The 26983-nt window shown below is 38.8% G+C and overlaps 1 protein-coding gene across 2 annotated transcripts in view; it reads left to right on the plus strand.

The window, feature by feature from the left end:
* The window catches only part of INTS4 (integrator complex subunit 4), a 116087-nt gene that overhangs the window by 79345 nt on the left and 9759 nt on the right, over positions 1–26983 (plus strand). For both annotated transcript variants that reach the window (XM_047879205.1, XM_047879206.1), the window contains 7 exons: positions 1682–1797; positions 4557–4690; positions 5760–5917; positions 15263–15356; positions 18051–18131; positions 20638–20768; positions 26167–26226. In XM_047879205.1, coding sequence (XP_047735161.1) covers positions 1682–1797; positions 4557–4690; positions 5760–5917; positions 15263–15356; positions 18051–18131; positions 20638–20768; positions 26167–26226 — 774 coding nt within the window. The remainder of the gene's footprint in view (positions 1–1681; positions 1798–4556; positions 4691–5759; positions 5918–15262; positions 15357–18050; positions 18132–20637; positions 20769–26166; positions 26227–26983) is intronic.

A 26983-nucleotide genomic window follows, 5' to 3' on the forward strand; every position in this document is an offset into this window, starting at 1 on the left:
GTGTTAGGTGCCGTGGAGAGTTAAGAACAGATTCAACTTAGAGACCTAGCCTTCAAATATCAGGAGGGGCGAGAAGTAGGGAATATGTAGATGAGGAGGTGGATGAGACAGAAAAAATGTTACAAGTCAGAAATGAAGTCCAGTTTTAGAGAGGCCCAGGTGCTTGGGAGATCCGAATATAATAAATAGGAAATCAAATAAAGGAGTGGTACCTGGAGGTCAAACTATAAAATTTACAATGTCCCCTAAAACAGAATGAGAAAAGGGTTGAGAGAGTTCAGAAAACTAGTGCAGTAAGTGCTTTTCACATAGGAAAAGTAGAACTGGGGAAACGTGTGCTTTCCTAAAAATATCAAGTATTTGAAATGGGATACCTGTCATACTCCATATATCCATGAATTTGTTCATGGTGTTTGTTTTTTCTCTATCGCCAGTCTACCTATTCTCCAGTCCCTGGTGAACTCCCATCTCCTTTGTGAAACCTTCTCTATCATGGTGATCTCTTCTACCTTTGACAGGTAGAAAACAGAGTATCATTCATTTGGTAGTTCATTAACTTGTAGTACTTGTCATCTTTGCCCTAGCTGGATCATAAACTCCACAAGAATAGAAATAAGGATTTAATTTCTTTTTAATTCAGCACACCTTCTAAACCATAATAATAAAATGCCTAATTACCAGTACACATGTAGTTCTTTATAGCTTATAAAGGATTTTCTTGTAGTCCTAATAGTTAACTAATAGCTGCTTAATAATAGCTAATTGAGTTCTTACTATGTGACCCTTTGCTAAGTACTTTTTATTTATTATCTCATTTAATCCTTACAGCAACTGTATGAGGCAATGATTTTTTAATCCCATTTTGTAGTAAGAAACTTATCTGCCCAAGGCCACACAGTTGTTAATTTTCACGTTTCAGGTCTCTTCTGATTTCAGAACTTCACCCAGGATATCAGTTAGAATGCTTTTGCATTTTTGTAATAGAAAATCTGATTAAAAGTGGCTTAAACAATAAGGTCTAATTTTTTGGCATGACAAGTCAGAAAGTTGGTTTCAGGATTGGTAATTCAGTTTAACAGGGTTAGTAATCTGGTTGATTTCTCTGCAGTTCCCTTGGCTTCTTCTCATTAGTTGCAAGATGGCTGCCTCATAAGATAGTATCTTAAGGCAGAAAAGAAAAGGTATACCTTCTCACACATTTCTCTTTTGATTTGATTAGGAGAACATTCCTGAGAAGCTCCCCACTAGATTTTCCTTCTTGTTCCTTTGACCAGAAAAGGGTTACCTTATTACCTGCAAAGCAGTCACTGGAAAATGGGAGTGGGATTGCCATGATGAGTTTAGACCAATTGTTGTTGAGCCCTTGCTTCTCTGAGCACCTACCTGATATCCGAGGAAAGACAGGGTTTTCTTGGCAAGGAAAATGGGGAAAATGGCTGTTGGTTAAATAACCAGCAGTAATTTATGTCATACTAGCCCTTTAATTTTCATAATAGGAATTTTTTTAGATGAATTAACTGAGTTCCAGAATCATTGAATGACTTATCTGAGGTCACAGAGGTAGCAAAAGTAGATGTTTGAGAATTTGCAATTCTGAATCAGGTTTTCTGATTCCAGTCCCCAGTACTTTTCAAAGCATATATTAAGTTATTAAGGTGGGCTCTCATTTTGTTTGTTTCAGATGCTTGAAGTTTCTGGGAAGTCGACATCCAACCCTGGTGCTTCCCTTGGTGCCAGAGCTCCTGAGCACGCATCCGTTTTTTGACACAGCTGAACCAGACATGGATGATCCAGCTTGTATCCTCTGTGCTTAGGACAGACTCTGCTGATTTAGTGGGGGTGTTTTGGCATCTTTTTCTGCAATGTAGCTGGGGGTGCAGGTCCAAGTTTAATTTTTTTCATTTCTTTTAGTTAAGAGTATATCCTGAGGGAGCCTGGTAGTTATTATTCTTAGCTTTCATTCATGTTTTCACAGTAATTCACATTTGCTATTTACTACTGCTACTACTACTATAATAATAATAATTATTATTATTGTTCTTTATTTTTTTTTACCATTTCTTGAGCCCCTGCTATATTCCATACACCGTTTCATGCCTTATACATTTACTACTGATCTTTCAAATACCCCTGGGAGAAGGTATTATTCCCGGTTTACAGATGAGGAGACTGAGGGTTAGAGAGTCTAAATAACTCTCCAAGCAGCAAATGTGGGATTCAAAGACGTCTTTGTTTTTATTTTTTTTTTTTAAATTTTTTTTTTTCAACGTTTATTTATTTTTGGGACAGAGAGAGACAGAGCATGAACGGGGGAGGGGCAGAGAGAGAAGGAGACACAGAATCGGAAACAGGCTCCAGGCTCTGAGCCGTCAGCACAGAGCCCGACGCGGGGCTCGAACTCACGGACCGCGAGATCGTGACCTGGCTGAAGTCGGACGCTTAACCGACTGCGCCACCCAGGCGCCCCTGTTTTTAAAACCTATGAGCTTTCCCCTTGTGTTACTCGGAGTTTAACTTTATCTGCAGCCTGAGGAGGGGATGTGTTGAGCTAGACTGCAGGATTGCTTTGCCTCTGATACAAGTTCAGTGGGTTTGTGATAACCAGGGAAAGCATATCCTGCAGTTGTTTTCCAGTAATGGGAATACATTTACATCGGTGCAAACACACTCTCTGAGGGTTCTTTTCTCTCTATAGCAGATTCTTGGTGAGGTTTGGGAGGCATTAATGGAGATAAAGATCAGCCAAGTAAGTGCTTTTGTAAGTTGACCATGTGTTCTCTCTTAATTCTGTATGTTTATTTTCACAGTGTGTTTGGATACATTTTAAACAATCTGTTTAATTGATGTACTAACCATGCCTGACTTTGTGTTACCACTGAGAAAGGCACATCCCAGACCTTACCTGTAAATGTGTGATACTATAGCTGTTTGAAATTCAGCTCATTAGAGGGGCTTTTGGGCTATGTGTTATTACAAATTACACATGATGTATTGAAGTGCTCTGAAATCTGAAGGCCCTTTTACATTGAAAAAAAAAAAAAAACAGTAAACATTTTTGGAAACCTGTTATGTTAAGATATTTTTCTGCATAGTTGGAAGATTGTGTTGTTTAGGAAATATGTTTGTCTGTTAGTGAAAGAAATTGCCCCCAAATGTAGTTTAAACAAGTTATGGTATTTACTTTTCTTCAAGGTAAAAGAAATCTGGAGGCACACAGTCTAGTGCTGGTATAGCAGCTCTACATTATTCTTAGTGATCCTAGCTGCTTCTTTCTCTTCTGCCATTTTCAGTTGTCCAACATTGCTGTCAGTGCTCCAATCGTCAGCCCCAGGTTCTGAGCAGAAAGCTAGAGAATATTTGGAGTAAAATGAGTATTCTATTAGCAAAGAAGAATGGATATTGGGTAGGAAAATAGCAGGCACTTCTATAGGGATACATATGGAAGATTGGAAACTATGTTTACCTTTTAATTTCCAATTTTCTCTTTGTTATAAAATTAATATGAAAAGGAAAAAAATCCACACAGTTGAAAGAAGAAACTTCATACTTAACATTCGAAGTCCTACTAATCATAGTAATCGACCATTAGTATTTTGGTGTATTTCTTTTTTCCTTTTTTAAGCCTTGGGATTGTGTTTTTGCTGTTATTTTTTAACATAGTTTATCTCATCATCAAATATCTGATAATAAATAGCTGCCATCATATCCTCTATGTTAGAGCCTGCTTTTTGCACTTATGACAAAGTGCTTGTGATACAGAAGAATTTATACATTCTTCATAAATATGTTTTTCTTCTTTTTTAAGTTTATTTATTTTTGAGAGAGTGCAAGTTGGGGAGGGGGAGGGGGAGAGAGAGAGAGAGAGAGAGAGAGAAAAGAAAAGAAAAGAAAAGAAAAGAAAAGAAAAGAAAGAGAATGAGAATATGAATCCCAAGCGGGCTCTGGGCTGTTAGTGGGAGCCTGACATGGGTCTCAAACTCACAAACTGTGAGATCATGACCTGAACTGAAAGCAGGAGTCGAATGCTTCACCGACTGAGCCACCCAGGTATCCCCATAAGTACAATTTTTAATGATTGCATAATACTCCATCAAGTAGATGAAACACAGGTGTATAAGTCATTCTCCTGCTTTGGGACACTTAGTTTGTTCCTAATTATTTGCTATTATAAATGATTCTGTACTATATGATTATTTACTTAGAATAAAATTTGAGATGTAGAATTACTCAACATTCAAAAGGCTCTTACTGTCTAGTGCCAAATTATTATCCAAAGGAATTGTGCCAGAATGTACCTTAGTAGGCCATGTACCAAAAGTTTCTATTTGTTAGTATTCTCAGCACCATCAGGCATTATTTTAAAAAACCTTTGGTAATTGGGGTGGTAATTGGGGTAACTTGGAGATGGGTAATGTATCTCGTTGTTTGAATTTGCATTTATTTGTTAGAAAATTGTCATTTAATTGGACTTTTGGGGGTGGGAAGTTGGGACACTGGATTTTGGCCCAGCTCAACCTTTTGTACCTCCAGGTCTCCTTAACCCACTCACGCATCAGACATTGCAGTTTTGGTTCTTATTTTTAATGCTGCTAAAACCTGTCCAACAATGCCAGCATTGTTCTCAGATCATACCTTCAGGCACTATGCCTACCTCCGAGACAGTCTTTCTCATCTTGTTCCTGCCTTAAGGGTATGTTGAAAACAGCTGTTGTCATTATTTTTGGTTTTTTGATTTTTGGTCCTTTGTGGTTGTCAAATAGCCAAAAGCAGACTGTATTTTCTCTGAAAACACGTTAGTTCATTCATTCTCTTTCTCTCTTGGGCTCTCTCCCACTGTTTTGTACTTTTGCTTCTATAACTTTTACTTTTTAAGAAGATTCATATTCTAAATGTCCCTGAGTTATTGGTTATGTTATGTTAGGCAAGAAACAGGCATCTGGAATAGCATATTTTGGATCAAGGATTAGATTGTGTAACATTTTAACCATTACATAAAGCCATAATTTTCAGCAAGTTTATTTTTTACTAATAAACCTTTGTTTTTTTTAAAACCTAGAGATAGAGAAAGAAAAAAAAATTTTTAATTAACGATAATAATAATAATGGCAAATACTTATTGAATGCTAACTGTGTGCAGGCACTTTTCTGAGCTCTTGATTTGTGTTAACTTATTCCTGCTTAGGTGACTCTAAATGACTTTATTTAGAGTAATTATATGTACGTGGTTAGAAAATCTAAACTGTAAGTTACAAAATTGAAAGTGAAATCCTTTTTGCTCTCCCCCATCCCTTTCTTGGAGGGTAACTAGCAGTAAGAACAAGAATTATAATTACCATCATATATAAAAATTTATAATTACCATCATTTAAAGCATGCTATATAAATTTATTTTGGAATAAATCATTTCCCTACGAATTGGAAGATCGAATGAAGTTTAAAAATAAATGTGACAACAGACTGATTATTAGTTCCATTTCTATGGTTAGCCCATTTATTTCAGTTAGCAATAGAAAATAATACTATACCATTCTCTTTTCTTTCTCCTTGCTGCTTGTGGTTATATTGTATAGACTATATTCATTTTCTCTCTCTCCATTTCTCCCACTGAAGCTAAGGAATGAAAGAAAGGTTGTTTACACAATTACCTCACCTGTTGTTCCTTTCCTGTATTTGACTCATGTTTTTTTCTCATTTCTGTGTGTTACCAGAAGCTGAGCCACAGAATTTGGTGGCACTATAACACCACTATGTTTGCTTAGTTACCAGGTAGAAAGCTAGTGTCATCGGCTGTTTCTGCCAATATCACACCTCATGAGGACCCTTCCCATCAGTTCCTGCAGCAAAGCCTTGAGAGGGTGTACAGTCTTCAGCACCTGGACCCTCAGGGAACCCAGGAGCTGCTGGAACTCACCATCAGGTGAGATGTTTTTTTGACAGAGTTAATACTGTTATGCTCAGCTCTTTTGATTTCCAGTGTTGGCCTATACTCACACATGGTTTTATGATCTGTTTATATTTGCATTAGTTTGGAGTTTGAGCATATTTCAAAGAAAAACTCTTTGTGTTCATGACCAGATTGATGATAAGCGCAAAACTCGAAAGCATTAAAGAGAAGCTGTTTTTAATTTTTCTTTCCTTGCTAATATGCAAGGAATGCAAGTTATGATAGGTGACAGAAAATGTAAAGTAGCAGTGACTTAAACAAGAGGAAAGGTTAATTCTTTTTTGTAGGCAAGGCAGAGCTGAGATGGTTATCAGGGTCCTAGGTGCATTTTTTTCTCCATCTTCTAGATCAAGTGGTCTCTGTCTAAAGATCCAAACTCTGAACTATCCCCTCTGTACTCCAGGCTGCAGGAAAAAGGAAAGAGCAGGAGAAGGGCATCATTTCTAACCCCATAAATAAATATATATATATATATACGTACATATGTATCTATACATATGTATCTATATACGTATATCTATATGTAGATACATATACGTATCTATACATATATATCTATGTATATCTATATCTATATATATTTATTTTAGAGAGAGAGAGAGGGAGCACATGAGTGGGGGAGAGGGATTGAGGGAGAGAGAGAGAATCTCAAGCAGGCTCCATGCTCAGTGCAGAGCCTGACACAGAGTTCGATCCCATGACCCTGGGATCATGACCTGAACCGAAATCAAGAGTCGGGCACTCAGCTGAGCCACCCAGGCACCCCTCCTCACGTCCTTTTAAAGACACTTCCCCATGGCACAAAAACAGACACTCAGATCAATGGAACAGAATAGAGAACCCAGTAATGGACCTACAAGCGTATGACCAACTCATCTTTGACAAAGCAGGAAAGAATATCCAGTGGAATAAAGACAGTCTCTTCAGCAAGTGGTGCTGGGAAAACTGGACAGTGACATGCAGAAAAATGAACCTGGACCACTTTTTTTCTTTTTCTTTTTTTTAATTTTTTTAATGCTTATTTTTGAGAGAGAGAGACAAAGTGTGAGTGGGGGTGGGGCACAGAGAGAGGGAGACATAGAATCTGAAGCAGGCCCCAGGCTCTGAGTGGTCAGAACAGAGCCTGACGCGGGGCTCGAACCCACGAACTGTGAGATCATGACCTGAGCCGAAGTCGGATGCTAAACCAACTGAGCCACCCAGGCTCCCCATGGACTACTTTCTTTTTTTTAATTTAATTTAATTTATTTATTTTTTAAATTTTTTTTTTAACATTTATTTATTTTTGAGACAGAGAGAGACAGAGCATGAATGGGGGGAGGGCCAGAGAGAGAGGGAGACACAGAATCTGAAGCAGGCTCCAGGCTCTGAGCTGTCAGCACAGAGCCTGATGCGGGGCTCGAACTCACGGACCATGAGATCGTGACCTGAGCGAAGTCGGACACTCAACCAACTGAGCCACCCAGGCGCCCCTGGACTACTTTCTTATACCATACACAAAAATAAACGCAAAATGGATGAAAGAGCTAAATGTAAGACAGGAAGCCATCAAAATCCTCGAGGAAAAAGCAGGCAAAAACCTCTTGACCTTGGCCGCAGCAACTCATTACGTCTCCAGAGGCAAGGGAAACAAAAGCAAAAATGAACTATTGGGACCTCATCAAAATAAAAAGCTTCTGCACAGCAAAGGAAACAATCAGCAAAACTAAAAGGCAACCGATAGAATGGGAGAAGATATTTGCAAACAACATATCCAATAAAATGTTAGTATCCAAAATCTATAAAGAACTTATCAAACTCAACACCCAAAAAATAAATAATCCAGTGAAGAAATGGGCAAAAGACACGAATAGACACTTTTCCAAAGAAGTCATCCAGATAGATGGCTAACAGACACATGAAAAAATGCTCAACATCACTCATCATCAGGGAAATACAGATCAGCACCACAATGAGATACCACCTTACACCTGTCAGAATGGCTAACATTAACAACTCAGGCAACAACAGATGTTGGCGAGGATGCGGAGAAAGAGGATCTCTTTTGCGCTGCTGGTGGGAATGCAAACTGGTGCAGCCACTCTGAAAAACAGTATGGAGGTTCCTCAAAAAATTAAAAATAGAACTAACCTACCACCCAGCAATTGCACTACTAGGCATTTATCCAAGGGATACAGGTATGCTGTTTCAAAGGGACACATGCACCCCAATGTTTATAGCAGCGCTATCCACAATAGCCAAAGTATGGAAAGAGCCCAAATGTCCATCGATGGATGAATGGGTAAAGAAGATGTGGTGTATATATATACAATGGAGTATTACTCAGCAATCAAAAAGAATGAAATCTTGCCATTTGCAACCACGTGGATCGAACTAGAGGGTATTATGCTAAGTGAAATTAGTCATTCAGAGAAAGACAAATATAATATGACTTCACTCATGTGAGGACTTTAAGCCATAGAACAGATGAACGTTAAGAGAAGGGAAACAAAAGTAATATAAAAACAGGGAAGGGGATGAAATGTAAGAGACTCTTAAATACGGAGAACAAACAGAGGGTTACTGGAGGGGGTTTGGGAGGGCAGATGGGCTAAATGGGTAAGGGGCATTAAGGAATCTACTCCTGAAATCATTGTTGCACTGTATAGTAACTAACTTGAATGTAAATTAAAAAAAAAAGACACTTTCCCCAAATTGCATGTTCTAATTTTACTTGCATCCCACAGACCAGAAGTTAAGTCACATGGCCATAGAGCTTCTAGGGGCTAGGAAATGTAGTCTTTATTCTGGCTGACCAGTGCTTTGTTAACATTTGGTGGCTCTGATACTTAGGAAAAAGGGGAAGGTACTGGGGAACAACCAGCAGACTCTGCCAAACCTTATTAGGATGTCCTGAATGATAGGAGAAGAATTGAAATCCATTTGCCTTTAGCAAAAGCAATATCCATCTGCTTTTGTAAATAAGGTTTGAAGGCAGAGTTGAGTAGCACCATAGACACTGTATGGCCTACAAAGCCTAAAATATTTACTGTCTGACCCTTTACAGAAAGTTTGCTGACCCTGAAGTGATGCCTCTATCATATTTTGTTTTTCTCTTCTCCCTTAACAGAGTGATTAGTTAAGGGCCACTATCTGAAGTTGTTGGCCCTGAGCCTAGGAAAATAAACTCTACTTTCTGACTCAGCCCCACATAAGTAAACATTTAGGTTTTGTTTTTGACAGTTTGTATCCTGTTGGCACTAAAGCAAGTACAGAATATATAAAAGCAAGCTTGTTCATCAGCTACTGGCAGTGCTGGCTGTTAGGTGCTCAGTAAACACCTGTTGATCTGAGTTGCCTGCATGTTCTGGTGAGAGCCCTGCTGGGCTTCAGGCTGGTGGGACCACTGTTCTAGTGCTGTGGTTCTGGGCACTGTTTCTAACTTGAGTGCATTCTGAGGAGGGTGTCCAGGACGGTGAAATATCCAGAAAGGAAAGCAGATGGTATAGTAGTTATTGATGACCTACTCTGTTTTACAAACATTACTGCAGTTAGATATTGTTACCATTTCACAGAGAAGAAATGGGAATTTGGGGAGGTGAAGCAATTTTCTAGGAAGTAGCAAAACTGAGATTTGATCTAGTTTTGTTTGACTTTAAAATTGATGTTTTGTGGGGTGCCTGGGTGTCTCATTTGGTTAAGCATCCAACCTCAGCTCAGGTCATGATCTTGTTGTCTAGGTGTTTGTGCCCTGCATTGGGTTCTTTGCTTACAGCTCAGAACCTGAATCCTGCTTCAGATTCTGTGTCTCCCTCTCTCTCTCTGCCCCTCCCTCACTTGCTCTCTCTCAACATTAAGGGGCACTTGGGTGGCTGATTTGGTTAAGTGTTTGATTTCGGCTCAGATCATGATCTTGTGGTTCATGGATTTGAGCCCCACATCGTGCTCTGTGCTGACAGCTCAGAGCCTGGAGCCTGCTTTGGATTCTGTGTCTCCCTCTCTCTTTGCCCCCACTCTGCTTGTGCTGTGTCTCTTTCACTCTCAAAAATATTAAAAAAAATTTTTTTTTTAATTAAAGAACAAAAAACCACATAAATATCGATTTTTTGTGATGCGCAGCAGGCATATCTAACAGGCGATTCCTGTTACATCAGATGACCCTTGGGGTTCTGCAGAACTTACATTTTTGGTAGTTGTTGCAAAGTGAAATGTTAGAGTTTCATACAGAAGTTTCTCTGATTAGGACTCTGATCACTTAGTTGTTAGTGTTAGTTTGAAACAAACTTCACCATCATACGCACCCCATTCCCTTTGTTGTAATCCAGGAAGCACCCATTTAACCTAACTGAATCTCATCGATAGAATGTGTACTATAGTTTAGTTAGGGCCCTGGGAAATAATTTGTTCCTTGAATTTGACATAACTATTTTGTCTTCATTGTTGTACCTTGGGTATTGTATAGGAGCTCAGTAAATATTTGTCGAAAACTGTAGTTGTGATCACTTAACAAGGAATGAAGACTTTTTTCCTTTTTTGAAGCTTATTTATTTTTGAGATAAGAGAGAGAGTAGGGAAGGGGCAGAGAGAGAAGGAGACAGAGAATCCCAAGCAGGCTTTGCATCATCAGCACTGAACCTGACACAGGGCTTGAACCCACAAACCGTGAGGTCATGGCCTGAGCCGAAACCAAGAGTTGGAGGCTTAACCAACTGAGCCATCCAGGTGCCCCAGAAATGAAGACTTCTAATATTGTTATAGATGGCATTTCCTTCTGGCCATTTCTCATCTCCAGATTTATGGATTTGTTGTTTGGTAAGGCTCTGCTGTCCTTGATCATAACAAGAGGTATATTGTCTGTCAAGCGCCTGCTATATACCCACTTTTTTAAGTGCCTTATGAATTGAATTTGAAAACAATTTTATGAGAAGTACCCCATTTTTTAGAAGTACCCCATTTTTAAAATGAGTGAGGGAGCTGGGGGTTCATTCACTTGTTACACTGTTTTTGAGTATCCATCATATGCTAGGCAGAAGGGGTACAGTAGTAAACAAAATAGTTTCTGCTGTAAGAGATCTTATAGCCTGGTTGGGGAAATAGCTAGGTAAATAAGAAATACAATATTGTGTTTTCCATGCTGCATTATGGGGAGTACAGGGTTCTCCAGGATAACGGAAGGGAGGCACCTAACCCTTCCCTGGATGGCTAAGCAGTTACCTGAAGAATGAATAGAAGTTCATCAAATGAAGAAGGGAGAAGACTCTCCAGGACGGAGAAGATAGCAAAGTCTTGGACTAGAACATAGGTTTTTCTAGCCCTTCCATCTGGTCACACTGCTCTGTTTCTGGTTAACAGTTTGTAGGACACAAATGCACCTGGGATAATGAGATTTAAAATCCAAAGGAATTGATTGAAGCCTTAATTTTTATCATTTCCTAGGCTCATGATCTTGGGCCTCAACACCCTCATCTGTAATTTGAGGGTTGTGTGTACCTGCTCATAGGACTGTTGTGAAGATTATTATCATGATCTATGCAAGGTATTTTGAGAATAGCAGTTACATAGATAATAGCCATTTATGAAGTGTTTTAAAATTTAAATTGTGGCTCTTCTGACAGAGTAGACAAGCTCTTGACATTTTGTAAGTAAATCCAGTCCAAACTTTATAAATGCTACTTAGTGCCAACATGTGGACTAAGGATTGCTGAAGTATGTGTTCCTGGGAGGGGCACTTTTGCCCTCTCAAATCACATTTGTAGAAATATGATTTACTATGCATCTAGTTTTAAATCCATTTAGGTGTCATCTGTGTTTGATGCAGTTCATAAATAAATGAAAAGACTTTAGTGTGCCTGGGTGGCTTAGTTGCTTAAACATCTGACTTAGGCTCACATCATGATCTCGTGGTTTGTGAGTTCAAGCCCCACATCGGGCTGTCTGCTGTCAGCACAGAGCCTACATCAGATACTCTGTTCCCCCTCTCTCTCTGCCCCTTCTCTGCTTTCTTTCTCTCTCTCAAAAATAAATAAACATTAAAACATACTTTAATATTAAATAAATAAATGAAATATGATATGCTTTATTAAAAAAAAAAAAAGATTTGTGGAGTTCAGACAGACCTGAGTTCAAGGCCTGTTTTTGCTACTCATTAGTCTTGTAACCTTGGGCAAACTACTTAAACTCTGATCTTCCCTTTCATTCTCAGTGAAATAGGATTAATTGCAATTTGCAGTGTCAGGATTAAATAGGCTCAAGTAAGGAAACACCTAGCACACCTAGTATAGTGCACATAGATGGTGCTCTTTGTACCTGTCTCATTAAAGAGTTTATAGTTTCCTGATGGATGTTTAAAATTAGGCTTCCTGAGGATTGTGGGCATAGATAGGCACAGAGAGGAAACAGTACGATAAGGGCATTTTGTCCAGGGTTAGCATGTTTCTTATTTTGCTTGTACAGTAGTTCAGATTTCCCGTGACTGGTTGGGTTACATCTTGTTCTGTGCAACTGAGAACAATTGTGGCAGTGTAGGGGCTGTAGAATAGCTTAACACCGGATAGCCGTCGGCTAATGTATAGTCAGCTGGTCAGTGTTCACTATAATTGTTAACAGAAAGGCAGAATCTTCCTGGAGAGGAAACGTTTCAGAAATACAGCGATTCAGGGCTGTCTTCACAAGAGAGACATCCGAGATGTGAAAAGAGAGGGACCAGCTGGCCACCAAAGTAGCATTGCACAGGTGTGGTTAGCTAGTACAGGGCCTTGCCTTTTACTGTGCTGGATTCCGACAACAGCACACTCCAGGAACCGCTCCAGCCACCAAAACTCACAAGAGATGGATCTATGAGGCACTGGTCCTAATTTTTTCAGTCACTTTGGGAAGAACTCATTCTGTGTCCTTTTCTGGGGCATCTCCTTCCTGATATCAAGGTCCGTAGGCGGCAGCATTAGCTATTAAAAAGTTGCATGAGGGGGACCTGGGTGGCTCAGTTGGTTAAGCATCTGACTTCTGCTCACGTCATGATCTCGCAGTTGGTGAGTTCCAGATCTGCCTCAGGCTCTCTGCTGTCAGTACGGAGCCCACTTCTGATCCTGTCTCCCTCTCTCTTTGCCCCTCCCCTTTTCTCTCTTTTTCTGAAAAATAAATAAACATTAAAATAAATAAACTTTTTTTTTTTTAAGTTGCATGAGATTAGAGGGATGGGTTTACTCCAGTGGACAGTTTTGTATAGGCTATTGTGAAACTTTATATGATGAACTTTATATTGTGAAACTTTATGCCACTCCACTTTCCTTGTGACCCAGAACTTCAGGTTTTCACAGCTGTCATTTCTATATGAAATTTTGATTTTGCCATTAAAAAACAAGACCACTTTCCATGAATGCTTTCTGAGGTGGATTATTAAGTTACACAAACACACACACTTCTCCCCCCCACTAAAAAAGAAAAAAGAAAAACAATGTGTTGTGGTTTTTTTTGTAGATGTATAGTGTTTCCCCAGAAGAATTAAAAAAAATTTTAATGTTTATTTTTGAGAGAGAGAGACAGAGCATGAGTTGGGGAGGAGCAGAGAGAGAGGGAGACACAGAGTCAGAAGCAGGCTCCAGGCTCTGAGCTGTCAGCACCGAGCCAGCCCAACACGGGGCCCCAAACTCATGAACTGTGAGATCATGACCTGAGCTGAAGTTGGATGCTCAACCAACTGAGCCGCCCAGGCACCCCTATGTATCCCCAGAAGAATTTAAAAGAAACTGGCAATGGTGGTTGCCTGTGAGAAGGTGTACTGCTTAGTGGTGCAATGGGATAGGAAGGTGGACTAACTTAATTGCATATCCTATAGTATCTTTTGAATTCTATACTTCATTGGTTAATTCTATAGCTTGGTATGTATTGTCTATTCAACAGATTAAAAATTTGAAATCCATAATTCCAGCCCCCACACAATTTTATCTGTGTGTGCCACTCTCTGTTTTCTTGCCCACGGGCAGCTCTGTTTTATATTTTTGCAATCATTTTGTCTGTACCTGTATCCAGCTAGGATACTTTTAGTTTCAGGTATCTGACAACCTCATCTCAAACTAGCTTACAGTGGCTTTTTATTTCTTCATACGAATAGAAAATCGGAGGCAGTTCTAAGTATGGTATGGTCAAGTAGTTCATTTACATCATTGAAGATCCATTTCTTTTGTCTCTCTGGATTTTTCTTATCCTCAGCATTTGCTTTATCCCAAGGCTTTTTTCTTTTAGAGTTACAGTATGGCTGCCAGGCAGTCAGGACTGTAAGTGCTCTTGTTCAGTCTAGCGCATGTTAGAGGTAGAGACAGAAAGACAGAGACACTCTCAGACCTGCTCCAAGCATGGAATATACGTCCTTGCATTAGGACTGACAAGGCCAACTTAAGTCACGTAACCAGGGAGATGACATATACTAATTGGCTTAGTTCAATCAGAATCTACCTGGAACTGGGTTTGAGGACACCTTCCCTTGAACAAAATCAGAGTTCAGTTAGTGAGGAAGAAGTACAGAATGGCTAAATGGGTAAGGAGCCAACAAAGCCTACTACAGTATCTTAAAAAAAATTTTTTTTCCTGATGATAACAAAAAATACTTGTCTATTGTATGGAAAATAAAGCACACTTGGGAGAAGGCACTAAAAAGCACCTAATACCTCTATCCAGAAAACCACTTTGCTATATTTTTCTTCTACACATAGTTTTTACATAGTTGAGATCATACACCTTACTACCATTTTATATTTTAATGTCTGTAGAATATTCCACTATAATAGCCTGTACAAGAGTGAATGTTGTGGGGTATAAAGCAATTCATTTGTTTTTAAGCAATTTTTTAAATTTAAATTTTAGTTCACATACGGTGCAATATTGGTTTCAGGAGTAGAATTCCATGATTCATCACTTACATATTTCTGTTGGATATTTCCCGTAGAATTATTTCTCAGCATAAAGCTACTGATCAAAATATTTGACCATGTGTATGACTTTTATAATGTAGTGCAGTGTTACTTTCTAAAAGAATTGTATTTGCTTAAACTGCTACCAAAGCATGAGTGAACCAATTTCATTATAATCACTCCAGCATTGGGTTCTGTCATTGTGGGGCACCTGGTTGGCTCAGTCAGTAGAGCGCACAATTCTTGATTTTGGGGTTTTGAGTTTGAGCCCCACAAAGAGTGTAAAGATTACTTAAAAAAATAAAGTCTTTGAAAAAGAATTTGTGACGAATTTATTTACTAGGTATAAAATGGTAAAATGCTTTTGTTGTGATCTTTATATTGATATCATTATCCCTATCCAATGTGTGGCTTGGGGTTTTATTTACCATAGGGATCTGCAAAGACTTGGAGAACTTCAGTCTGAATTAGCAGGAGTTGCTGACTTCTCTGCTACCTATCTTCGGTGTCAACTTCTTCTCATCAAGGTGGGCTTGAATCCATTATGTTTGTGACTGTGCTTATAATGTGCATAAAGTGTATAAGAATGCACTTGAATGGATTCAGCAGTTCTTTTAGGCCATTAATGTACAGTCTTATGTAGCTGCTTAGCAGTGGAGAAATTATTTACTTGGCAGTGTAATTATATTTGTCTCTAAAGAATTGTTAACTTGTGTGGGAATTTAAATTTTTTAATTTGGAAGTATTCTTTTATCATTATATAATTAGAGTAGATTGGATAACCATTTTCATTAGAATCATATGGATTTTAAATTGGTTTTTATAATTTGATTAGCATAGAACTTTTATATTATTTTCTTAAAATGCCAGTTTTACTTTGTCGAAGTCTTATTAGTCAAAGGTTGATTTCATTGCTTTTAAAATGGCCACCTTGCTGGCATTCTGTATTAGGTGGTCAGATTTCATATACACACACACAAAGTTGGTAACCAAGAAGCCGTTTCAGTTTGCTGAGTTGAAAATGTGTTCAATTAGTTCAGTAGCTTTCAGCTTCTGCAGTAGAGTTCTCTAAATTTAGGTTTAGGATTTAGGGGATCCCTCTTACTTTATATGTCTTTATCTTGGCTTTAGTTCCAAGCGTCTTTAGTTACTTATTCTTTAGAGTGATTATTATATTTTTTTAAGTTTTTTTCCTTTTTTTTAAGTTTATTTATTTTGAGAGAGAGGGAGCATGAATGCAGGCGGGGCAGAGAGAATCCCAAGCAGGATTTGCACTGGAAGCAAGAGCCCGATGCGGGGCTGCAACTCACGAATGTGAGATCATGACCTGAATGGAAATTAAGAGTTGGAAACTTGACCGACTGAGCCACCTAGGCGCCCCTGAAGTAATTATGATATTTGACTAAAGTCAGAGTAAATGGAGTAGTTAGAAATTATTTCTCACTTTAAGATACGTGAGCTTAGGGCTTTGCAGGTGTGTGTATATATGTGGAGGTGGGTGTGTATACTGAAATGGGTTGGGATTTAAACAGCTCTTGTTTGGCTAGATAGATTCTTTCAAATGTGTATGATGTGTATACCTGTGTAACCACCACCAGTCAAGATGTAGAGCATTTCCATTATCCCCAAAAGTTCCTCTGTGCCATTTCGCAAAGTTTTTTGTCTTTTCCAAACCTCTGTGTAACAGGGCTAATAATAATTCTACCTAGGTAAGGACTGGTAACAAGCAAGGTGTGTAAGAGCCCTGTGCTTATTGTTTGACACATAGTGAATGCCATGTCATTGTTAGTCTTCCTTCTTTCTTGGCTTCTTATCTCTATAAGGAATACAAGCAGGTCTTTAAAAAGAATCTGGTTTTCTACAGTAGAAAAAGAGAAGAAAATATTCCTACGAAGAACATAGAACTGTGTTGTTCACTCAGTGTCATGGAGTGTCAGGGTAGGTAAGGGGAAAAGGCTTAGAACCAAAGACAGGCAAATGTTTGATAACAGGGTAAAAGCGAAGTAAATTCTGGCACAACTACTCAACAGTATATTCTGTAGCCAGTAATGATCTTTATGAAGAATTATACACCGTGACAAAATACAGTTAATGTTATGTACCAAAAAAGCATACAAAATTATTTCTGCTTTGAGACTACAGCTATATAAAAAGCATACATATAAGAAATGACTCGAAATTTTCAAAAACAAGGGTAGTATGATTTGGGTGATTTAAAAATTTCTGTATCTATAATTTAGACCTGCTACTGTCTTAACTGGATCCTCACCAGGTACATGTGACTATTGATTACTTGAAACGTTAGTTCAAATTGAGATGTGCTATAAATGCTAAATACACACTGATTTCTTAGAGTTGGTATGAAAAAAGAATGTAAACTATTAATTTTTTAAAATACTGACTTTTTAGTGAAATTACAATAAATACACTAGGTTAAATAAACTATACTATTAAAATTAATTTTACCTCTTTTTACTTATAAAAATGTGGCTACTAGAAAACATAAAATTATGTATATGGTTTATGTTACGCTTCTATTGGGAAATTGTTAGTTTAGGTTTTCTGTAAAGCCATTAAATTATGTCTGTAATGAGGAAGGACTGAAAATAAGGGACTACAGCAGAGATTTATAAGAGAGTTGAAAGATGGGGCTGTTCAGATGAGAGGAGAGAGATGGAAGGTAAAATTGTGGCTCTTAGTGCTCGTTTTGAACACAGATGGAGAGGGAGGGAGGAATCTAGGAAAGCCTGTTGATTTCTAGGTTGGGTATGTCAGTAAGGTGATAGGCTGTTCAAAGGATAGTGAACATGGGGCAAAATAAAAGCCCCATGGAAGGAGCTTGGAAGGAAGCTCAAGGAAGAAGGGTCGAGGCAGCCTAGGGTAGTCTAGTGGCTCTGGGAACAAGGAAGGACGAGAACCCTGGAAGCTGGCTTGCTTGCACATTTTGGTGAGACCTGGATGGCTCCTGCCCTTTGCTTGCAAGCACTGATCTGATCTGGATGTAGGGCTTTTGGGACAGGAATTGGATTGAATGGGGAGGAGCTCAAACCTTTGGTTTCCTCTTTCTTTATAGTAGGCAGGGTTTATTAGCTTAAAAGAATAAGATTGAGAGGAAGTCCTAATGCGGTAGATTTCCAAAGCAAAACAAACACATAAGCCTCAAATGACATGCCAGTCTTTTTGATCTCTTTGTTCATTTCTCTCCTGATTTGTCTGTGTAGGCCTTGCAAGAAAAGCTTTGGAATGTGGCTGCCCCATTGTATTTGAAGCAGAGTGATTTGGCCTCAGCAGCAGCAAAACAGGTAGTAAACGTATCGGGACCTTCTCAAATGGATCTCTGTCTAAGAATTGTCTCGTCTAAGTTGGAGTCAGAGGCTTTCACATGGCTCCACGCCTCTGTTGTGGCCTCCCCAGTTCCAACCTGTGACAGAAGTTAGTGATATGAGAAGCAGCATAATTAGGGGACACAGCACTGGCTTGCTTGCTTCCTTCTTCCCTCCCTCCCTTCCTCCCTTCTTTCCTCCCTTCCTCCCTTTGTTCCATCCCTCTGTCCTAGGGCAGGGGGAAGAGAAAGGGAGACACAAAATCCCTAGCAGGCTCTGCAGTATCAGCACAGAGCCTGACTCAGGACTCAGTCTCACGAACTGTGAGATCGTGACCTGAGCCAAGATCAAACCGGATGCTTAACTGACTGAGCCAGCCAGGTACCCTTTAACTGGATGATTTCTAAGATGCTTTATTGTTCTAAAAATATATTATTATCAGTTTGTATTTTAGATAGACTAGAATCCAATAAATACCGTCATAAATCGTTTATCTGAAAGTATAGCTGAACTCATTTTGAGGTTGTTTATATTTTTAGCCTGTACCATCTCTTGAATGTTAAAAGGTCCCCTTATGTTGTCCTCAGTTCATTAAGTAGCTTTTAATTATATTTGCCTTGAATTTATTTCTGTGTAGCTTTGAGCAGTTTCCCTTCATTCGTAGGTATTGGGATTTAGTGAACTCTTCTCTGGGTCATGTCTTCCAGATTGGGAGTCGGTATATGACCGAGTCATTATGACCCAGTAGCAAGCTAAAGATGGTGACTGTGATTGTTAAAGTACAGTTCACTAAGTAATTTCAGGTCTATTTTAATTAATTATCACAGTAATCCCATTAGGTAAGAATAAATATTAAGTCCATTTTATAGATTGAACAGTTAAGGATCAGCAGGTTAAATTCATAGAGCTATAGGTAGTAGAATTAGGGAATTGAGCCCATAGCTCCTGATACCCACAGTGTTTTGTTTCCCTTGTTCTACTTGATCTTTCATCTGACCTAGATTCCTCCTCAGATCTGCTCTGTGGCTTATTGTAGGGGAATAGAGCCTAATGACTAGTACTCCAGAATGGCAAGGATGGGACCAGGGAGCAGCAATCTGAGAGGAAGAGGGGAAAGGAATCCTCATTACTAGGTTCCAGATACTGTACTAAGTGCTTTCCATGCTCCATTTTATCCTTTAAATTTTATGACTTTGGGGCTGTTTCTTCCCTGTTTTATCTGATAATGAAACTGAGGCACTATGTAATTAACTTGTCTTACTGCCAGTTGTGGGAGAGTCTGGAGTCCTTTCTCTGACCCCAAAGCCCTCAAAGGAAGACAAGCACAGATTCGGGAGAGAAGTATCATTGCATGAGAGTAGCTGATTTGGATAGAAGAGAGCAAGAGCTTAATGCACTGGGCTTGAGCTGAGGTCATAGACATTGTTTTCTGCACTTGTTCTCTCTCCAGACTCCCTTCAACAGACCAGGCCCATAGAACAGTCTGTCTGGATGACTAATACGGGGTTAATGGTTCCTGATGCTAAATCCTTGAGGACTTTTCCTGGGGTTGGGTGTCCATACACAGTGTTTATTCATTTGTACCCACAGTTTAAGGGTAACAAACAGTGCTTTACAGTTTTATCAGTGATTAAACTTTTAATATCTTCACGTCATCAACTAAGATGACTTTGTTACCAGATGAAAGTCTTTTTTTTTTTAAATTTTATTTATTTTTGAGAGAGAGAGAGCAAGTGAGCATGGGGGTTGGGGGCGGGCAGAGAGAGAGAGGAAGACAGTCTAAAGTAGGCTTTAGGCTCTGAGTTGTCAGCACAGAGCCTGACAGAGAGCTCCAACTCAGAAGCCCTGAGATCATGACTTGAGCCAAAGTCAGATGCTTAACCGACTGAGCCACGCAGCCACCCCAAAAGTCTTTTTTTTTTTTCAAGTATTATCTTTATTTGAGAGAGAAATAGCAAACAGGAGAGGGACACAGGGAGACAGAATCCCAGGCAGGCTCCACACTGCCAGCACAGAGCCCTCTGTGGGGCTCGAACTCACAAACCATGAGATCATGACCTGAGCTGAAGTCAAGAATCAGATGCTTAACCGACTGAGCCACCCAGGTGCCCCCCCGAAAATCTTTTTTTTAACTAACAAAACAACTTACTCTCTTTTTGTAAGATATACTAGAGTAATTTCTCACAACACATATTAATTTTTATCAAATTATCCTAATTTCTGTCACCATAGGCACTTAAATATCTCAGTTCAGTATTAAAACTCAGTTCAGGGGTGCCTGGGTAGCTCTGTTGGTTAAGCATCTGACTTTTAATCTCAGGTGGAGTCAGTCTCAGGGTCGTGAGTTTGAGCCCTGCATTGGTCTCCATGTTAGGCATGGAGCCTACTTAAAAACAAACTCAGTTCAGAATTGCACCTAGAATTCTGTGTTGCTCTCAAGACCATTATGATACTTGTACTGATTGTTAATTACCTTTCCTTATAGATCATGGAAGAGACCTACAAAATGGAGTTCATGTACAGTGGTGTGGAGAACAAACAGGTGGTGATTATCCATCACATGAGGCTGCAGGCCAAAGCCTTGCAACTTATAGTAACAGCACGGACTACTCGAGGGTAAGATGTGTGGCTGGCTAAAAGCGAGGCACAGTCCTTTCAAAGACGCTTCCAAATGCATTCAGAGATCTCACCAAAGTTAATGAGAAGTGAAAAGATTCTTAGGAAAGATTAGTAAGAGGTATACAAACTCTTCATTTTCTCAGATATTCCAAGTTCTATCTTTGGAACAAATTAAGTCTCTGGAAAACCCCTCCAGTGGCTCTCTGTTGCCTACAGCACAACATAAGACTTGATTAGGCAACAATGACATTCTTTTTGGTCCTTGCTAGATTTCTTTAAGAATTTAGTGCCAGGAACCATTTTTTCTCTTCTGAAGGGACTAGTAGGCTCTCCGAGGCAGTGAAGACAAATTAAGAGAATGTGCAGTGTAGTGAGACTACCTTGTTCAAACCGAGACCTCTCCACTTCCTAGTTGTTTGATTATGAATGGGTTTTTTTAAGCCTCTCTGTGCCTTGTTTCCCTGTCTGTAAAAAGAGAATGATGACAGCATCTGTCTCATGGGGTTTTTATGAAGAATAAATGGGATAATACATGTAGAAGCACTTAACATGGTACTTGGTACATACTAAGAGCTCACTAATAGAATTGCCATATTTCATTGGTTCTAAAATGCACATTTAAAATTTTAACTTCTCTGAAATTTTGATTTTATACTTTTTTAATTTTGATTTTGCCATATTTTGATTGAAAGTGTTTTTATTGTCCGTTTCTTATTTCATAAAATAAAGGTGCATCTTAAGAATGATGCATTGTAGATTTGATACAATGCAGTAACTTGTTCCCAGGTGGAGGACACATGTGATGCTTAGTCAAGTGATTGTGTCAGTCTAAATGTGGCATAGAGAAGGAAATAGGAGTGTTTTTAAGCACTGAAAAATACCGAGGCAGAAAGAACATTCTGAATGTTATTTGATTTCTTCACTTATTTTGATCTAGTGACCTGATAAAATCTGGTAGTGATTTAATCTTAGAGATAGCCATACATCCATTTAACAAATGTTTAATCCCTACTATTTGCCAGTCACAGCTGAGCAAAGACAGGTGCTTGTGTTGGCATCTACACTTTTTTATTTAAAGAAAATAGATATGTTCTTCACTTTATGTATAATTACTAAAAAAAATTTTTTTTTAATTTAAATATTGCAGATTAAGTGAAGGTTCCCTGGTAATCTACCCCTTCTAAAACAACTGTCAACAGACTCTTCCCAAGCCAGATAAACACATCTACATTATAAATGTGTGCGTATTAATATAAATGGAATAATGATATACTTTGTGTTCTGCCTCCTTTAAATTTCATCCAACAGTATTTCTTTTTTTTTTTTAACATATAATTTATTGTCGAGTTAGCTAACATAGGTTGCATACAGTGTGCTCTTGTTTCGGGGGTAGATTCCTGTGATTCATTGCTTACATATAACACCCAGTGCTCACCCCAAGTGCCCATCACTCATTTCCCACTGCCCCCCCACCATCAACCCTCAGCTTGTTCTCTGCACTTGAGTCTCTTATGGTTTGCCTCGCTGTCTGTTTGAAACTGTTTTTGCCCCAACAGTATTTCATTTTTCCATGTCCTTATACAAAGACTCTAATATATTTGGTCTTTGTGCTGTAGTAATTTATATTTTCCATTTGTGTGCATTCCTGCTTCTTTCCTTTCTTTTTTTTCTTTTTTCTTTTCTTTTCTTTTCTTTTCTTTTCTTTTCTTTTCTTTTCTTTTCTTTCTTTCTTGGCTTTTGCTGGATTGGTTGTTTTCTTTATATCTTTGTTTCATGCAAGGGTTTGAAAGTTCTGATCCTGCTTCTCTTGTATGTGCTGCTGAAGCGAGGATGAGTTCTGATCCTACTTCTAACCTTTTCAAGTGAGAGGCAGTACAAGACAGAGGTTAAGAGGACTATGGTTCTTTGTTGCTTAGACTCAGATCTTGATTCCCACCATTTGGAAACTTAGTAACCTTGGACAAGTTACTGAATATTTCTGTGCCTCATTTCGATCCCTGTAAGTTAAACTAGGATAATAATAGTATCTGCCTCGCCCTCATAGGGATATTGCAAGGATTATCGAATTATTATATGTAAAGCTCTTAAAATACTTGCCTGACTCATTCAGACTAAACACTTGTTAAATGTTAGCTTATATTAGTTGTAGAAATAGTATTTTTACTTATTTTTACTTACATTTTTAATAAACATATTCAACTTAGCACAAAAAATTAAATAGACTTTTTAATCACCTTTATCACAGTCACCTCAGATCAAGGTGAAAGTTCTAATGTGTTTTTATTTCATTGTCTCATACTGTTAAATAGTTCGGAATTAAGTTTCAGCTTATTATGTTTTTATAATGTATTTATTTTAAGAATCCTTTCTTAAAGTATGCATTAATCTTTATAAGTACTTTTTCAAAATGAGTTAGCTCTAATTTGCTCACTCATTTGTGTATGTGTGTGTGCCACAGTTGCTTTTTAAAATTCCTTGTCCTTTTTTAAAAAAAAATTTTCTGTTTGTTAATTTTTGAGAGAGCGAGAAAGCAAGCACGAGTGGGGGAGGGGGAGGGAGGGGGTGAGGGAGACACAGAATCCTAAGCATGCTTCAGGCTCAGAGCTGTCAGTGTAGAGCACAATGTGGGGCTTGACCTCATGAACCACAAGATCGTGACCTGAGCTGGTCAGACGTTTAACCGACTGAGCCACCCAGGCACCCCTAAAATTCCTTGTTCTAATTCACTATTTGACAGGAGTGCATTCTCTAGTAATTGTTTTTCTGAATAAGTATGTAAGTGGTACACTCATTGAGACCCTGCATGTCCGAAACTGCCTCTCTTTTGCTCTTATGCATAATTGGAATTCTTTCAGAACTCTGTAAATGTTGCTGAGTTACTGTTTAGTATTTAATGTTACAGTTAGGATATCCGATGTCAGTCTGGTTCTCTTTCCTTTGTTTCCTTATTTTTCTTGGTTCTTTTTTTTCCTCTCTGTTTAGAATTCAGAAATTCTACCAGGATGTGTGTAGATACATGTTTTCTTTCAATGCTTTTAACTGACCTTCAGTGGGACTTTGAAGTATAAACTCTGCTTTTAGCTCAGGGATCTTTTCCCAACCATTATTTCTTTGATTACTACTAATTCCATCCACTCCAGTCTGTCATACTGGATGTTGTGTCTTCTGGATCTATTTTCCCTTATATCTTTTTCTCATAATTTCAGTGTCTTAGCTTTTCTACTGTGTATTCTGTGTAAATTCCTCAATGTGCTCCTTTTTTTTAACTTTTTTTTTTTAATCTTTTTTATTTTTGAGAGAGACAGAAAGACAGAATGCAAGCAGGGGAGTAACAGAGGGAGAGGGAGACACAGAATCCTAAGCAGGCTCCAGGCTCTGGACTGTCAGCACAGAGCCCGACGCGGGGCTCGAACTCACAAACCGCGAGATCGTGACCTGAAAGGAAGTCAGACGCCCAACCGACTGAGCCACTCAGGCACCCCTCAATATGCTCTTTTAAGTTATGACTTCAGTTTTCGTCATTTTTCAATATAGTATTCCTTACTTTTGAGTTGATTTCATTATTACTGTTCATTTACCAGAATGCTTTCTTCAGTGTGCCCTTTTCATAGCCATTTCTCTTGCTTTATCAGTGCGGTATCCTTTCAGATCTCCTCTTTAATCTCACTGAGGTTATTTATTAGAATTTAAAAAAAGATTTTCTGAGCTTTCTTGCCTTGACTTTCTCTCACTGAGGTCTGCTTGGTCTCCTTTACAGCCCTGATCATAGCATCTAATGATTTTCCATTGTCTTTGCATACTTATAAATGGAAGTAGATCAGTGTTTGGTTTCCCAGTGGACTTTACTTTTCCTCTGCTTTCCTTCCTTACCCCGAGAAAAAAGTGGAGGTTCTTAGTGATAAAGGCCTACTTCATATAGCATGTAGGTGAGGCTTCTTGGTCTGTTTTGGGGTTTGGAGGTAGTTCCCAAATCTATTTTATGTTTTACTATTGGGAAGTTCTACAAGATGACTCTATATAGGCAGACCCCACATTGATACTGCTTGGCTGAATTGTTTTCTTTTTACCCCCTCCCGAGGTCTCCTTTCCAGCCCTCTTACTCCTGGAGATCTTTAGTGGGTGAACCTCACTGTCAGATTGCAGTTCCATTTCTGGTAGTTTATCAGAGTTAAGAAAGTTTCAAGTGCTACCTGTTCTTTAGGAAAAGAATTCAAATGCATGTTGTTTGTAGAGTAAGTTTCCATTTGTCATTTCTCATTTATTTGTTCATTCAACAGATACTTATTGAATAGTTGCTTGTGCCAGAAAATATATATCAAAATAGTTAATATAAAAGTCCCTGCTCTCATGGAGCTTACATTTTAGTAGAAAGACTAAACTAGGTTATTAAGAACCTTGACGCCCTTTTCTTGCCTGTTTTTATATAAGGAGAGAGTATTTGTCTGTTTTTCCTCACTGGAATTTTACTCCTCTAATGAATACAATATTAATGAAAATAAATACAAAGTTTCATTTGGAAATTACAAGAAATAAAAAGAAAATGAGTGGCTGTGAAACCAGAGAAGCCAAGTGAGGAAAGAACATAGTCCTGTCTATGGGCAAAGTAGTAACAACACTTCTCCCCTTCTGCTTGAGAATTTGACCTCTGGTTAACTTTCTAGGTATATTCCCTGGAAACCTGGTATATCAACTGTGTTTACTAGGTAACACTGTGATCATAAAAATTGTCACTGAGAAAACTGCATATAGACCAGAAGGGACTATTAGTAAACTGTAATTGCCTGATGCAGACACCATAGCTTTGGGTTCTACTGAGTGCAGTGATTCTTTTAACTGGGCACATCCCTTGTGGGGACCCTGGAGGGTATACCTATGGATTTGTTTCAAGAGATGTTAGCACCTATGGAGCATGAGGCTTCTAATCCAGGCTGGTCTCCAAACTCAACTGACGTAGATGTCATCTCCTTGTACCTGAGCTGTCTGTCCACGGCAAGATCACAGCTCCCAGACAGCTCTGTGGACGGCTGAATGGAGTGCGGTGAGGACTCCTGCAGGGGAGGAACGTGGCGCTGGATTGCCTGCAAGCTGTGCTTCTGCCCTGTATCCTTAGTGAGTCTGATGCCAGGCACGGTCTATGACAGCCCTTGATTTTGAGTGTTCATTGAGCCTGATAGCCACTGAAGTGTTTTAATTGGGTCTTGGCATTCTGGCAGATATTTTCCCCCTAGGTCCATTAGGAATCTGCTCTTCCTTTTAGAGATAATTTTGATAGTGTAATCCTCTGATTTCCTTTCACGTAGGCTCGGGTTTCTGGGAATTTGGTCCTCATTCCTCAGTTCGAAGATTACGTAAGCCAAATATATGTATGTATGTTTGCTTTTCTCTTTTTCTACAGAGTTGACCCCTTATTTGGGATGTGTGAAAAGTTTTTACAGGAAGTGGACTTTTTTCAGAGGTAACTATTTCATTACCATCTAGCTTACTGACTCCTGGTTATGCAGATAACAGCACTTAGAGGGCAACAAGAGCAATCAGAAGCTAGAATCCTTGGTTTAACCCACGCATCCAACCTGTTATCTGTGGCGGTGTGCCCTCGCGCATTTTTTTTAGGGGTATGTAAACTTCTTTAAACTTAGCTAAATGTGCAACAGTGGTACAGTAAAAATAGCGGGAATCATTTGGATTCAACATTCAGCTGGGCCACAAAAAGACAAGTATCTAGATGGTGAAACAAACATTTTTGTTGAAAAATCTCAACAAAAAAGTTCTTTTCCCCACTGTTCTTTATAGAGAAATATGGAAATTCAACAACAGTAATCTACAAAAAATTGTTCCATAATTCTGTAGGTAACCTTTATTTTGTAGTACAGCTATGTTTTCTCAGAGTTCTGTATGAAATAAATTGGTTAAAACAGATCTAGTAGATGAATGGAAGGCTTAGCGAAGAAGTGGTAGTTGAATTGGTGACCAGACATGTGATGTACTGGCAATATAATACTAGGAGGAAAGAATTTATAGGATTTTATAGTCTAATATTTATTAAGTCAGATATTTCACTCTTCCACCCCTTATCCCTGCCCCCATGAACTTCATCAAACCTGAAGTTTATATGACTATACTTTTGAGTCTTCATCTGGGTGAGATAGCTTCCTGTAGGGCTGAGTTGCAATACCATGCTTCACCAGTGGGTGCTGCTCTCTAGCAGATGATAC

Source organism: Prionailurus viverrinus, chromosome D1, assembly GCF_022837055.1.
Source record: "Prionailurus viverrinus isolate Anna chromosome D1, UM_Priviv_1.0, whole genome shotgun sequence".
NCBI classification, from domain to species: domain Eukaryota; kingdom Metazoa; phylum Chordata; class Mammalia; order Carnivora; family Felidae; genus Prionailurus; species Prionailurus viverrinus.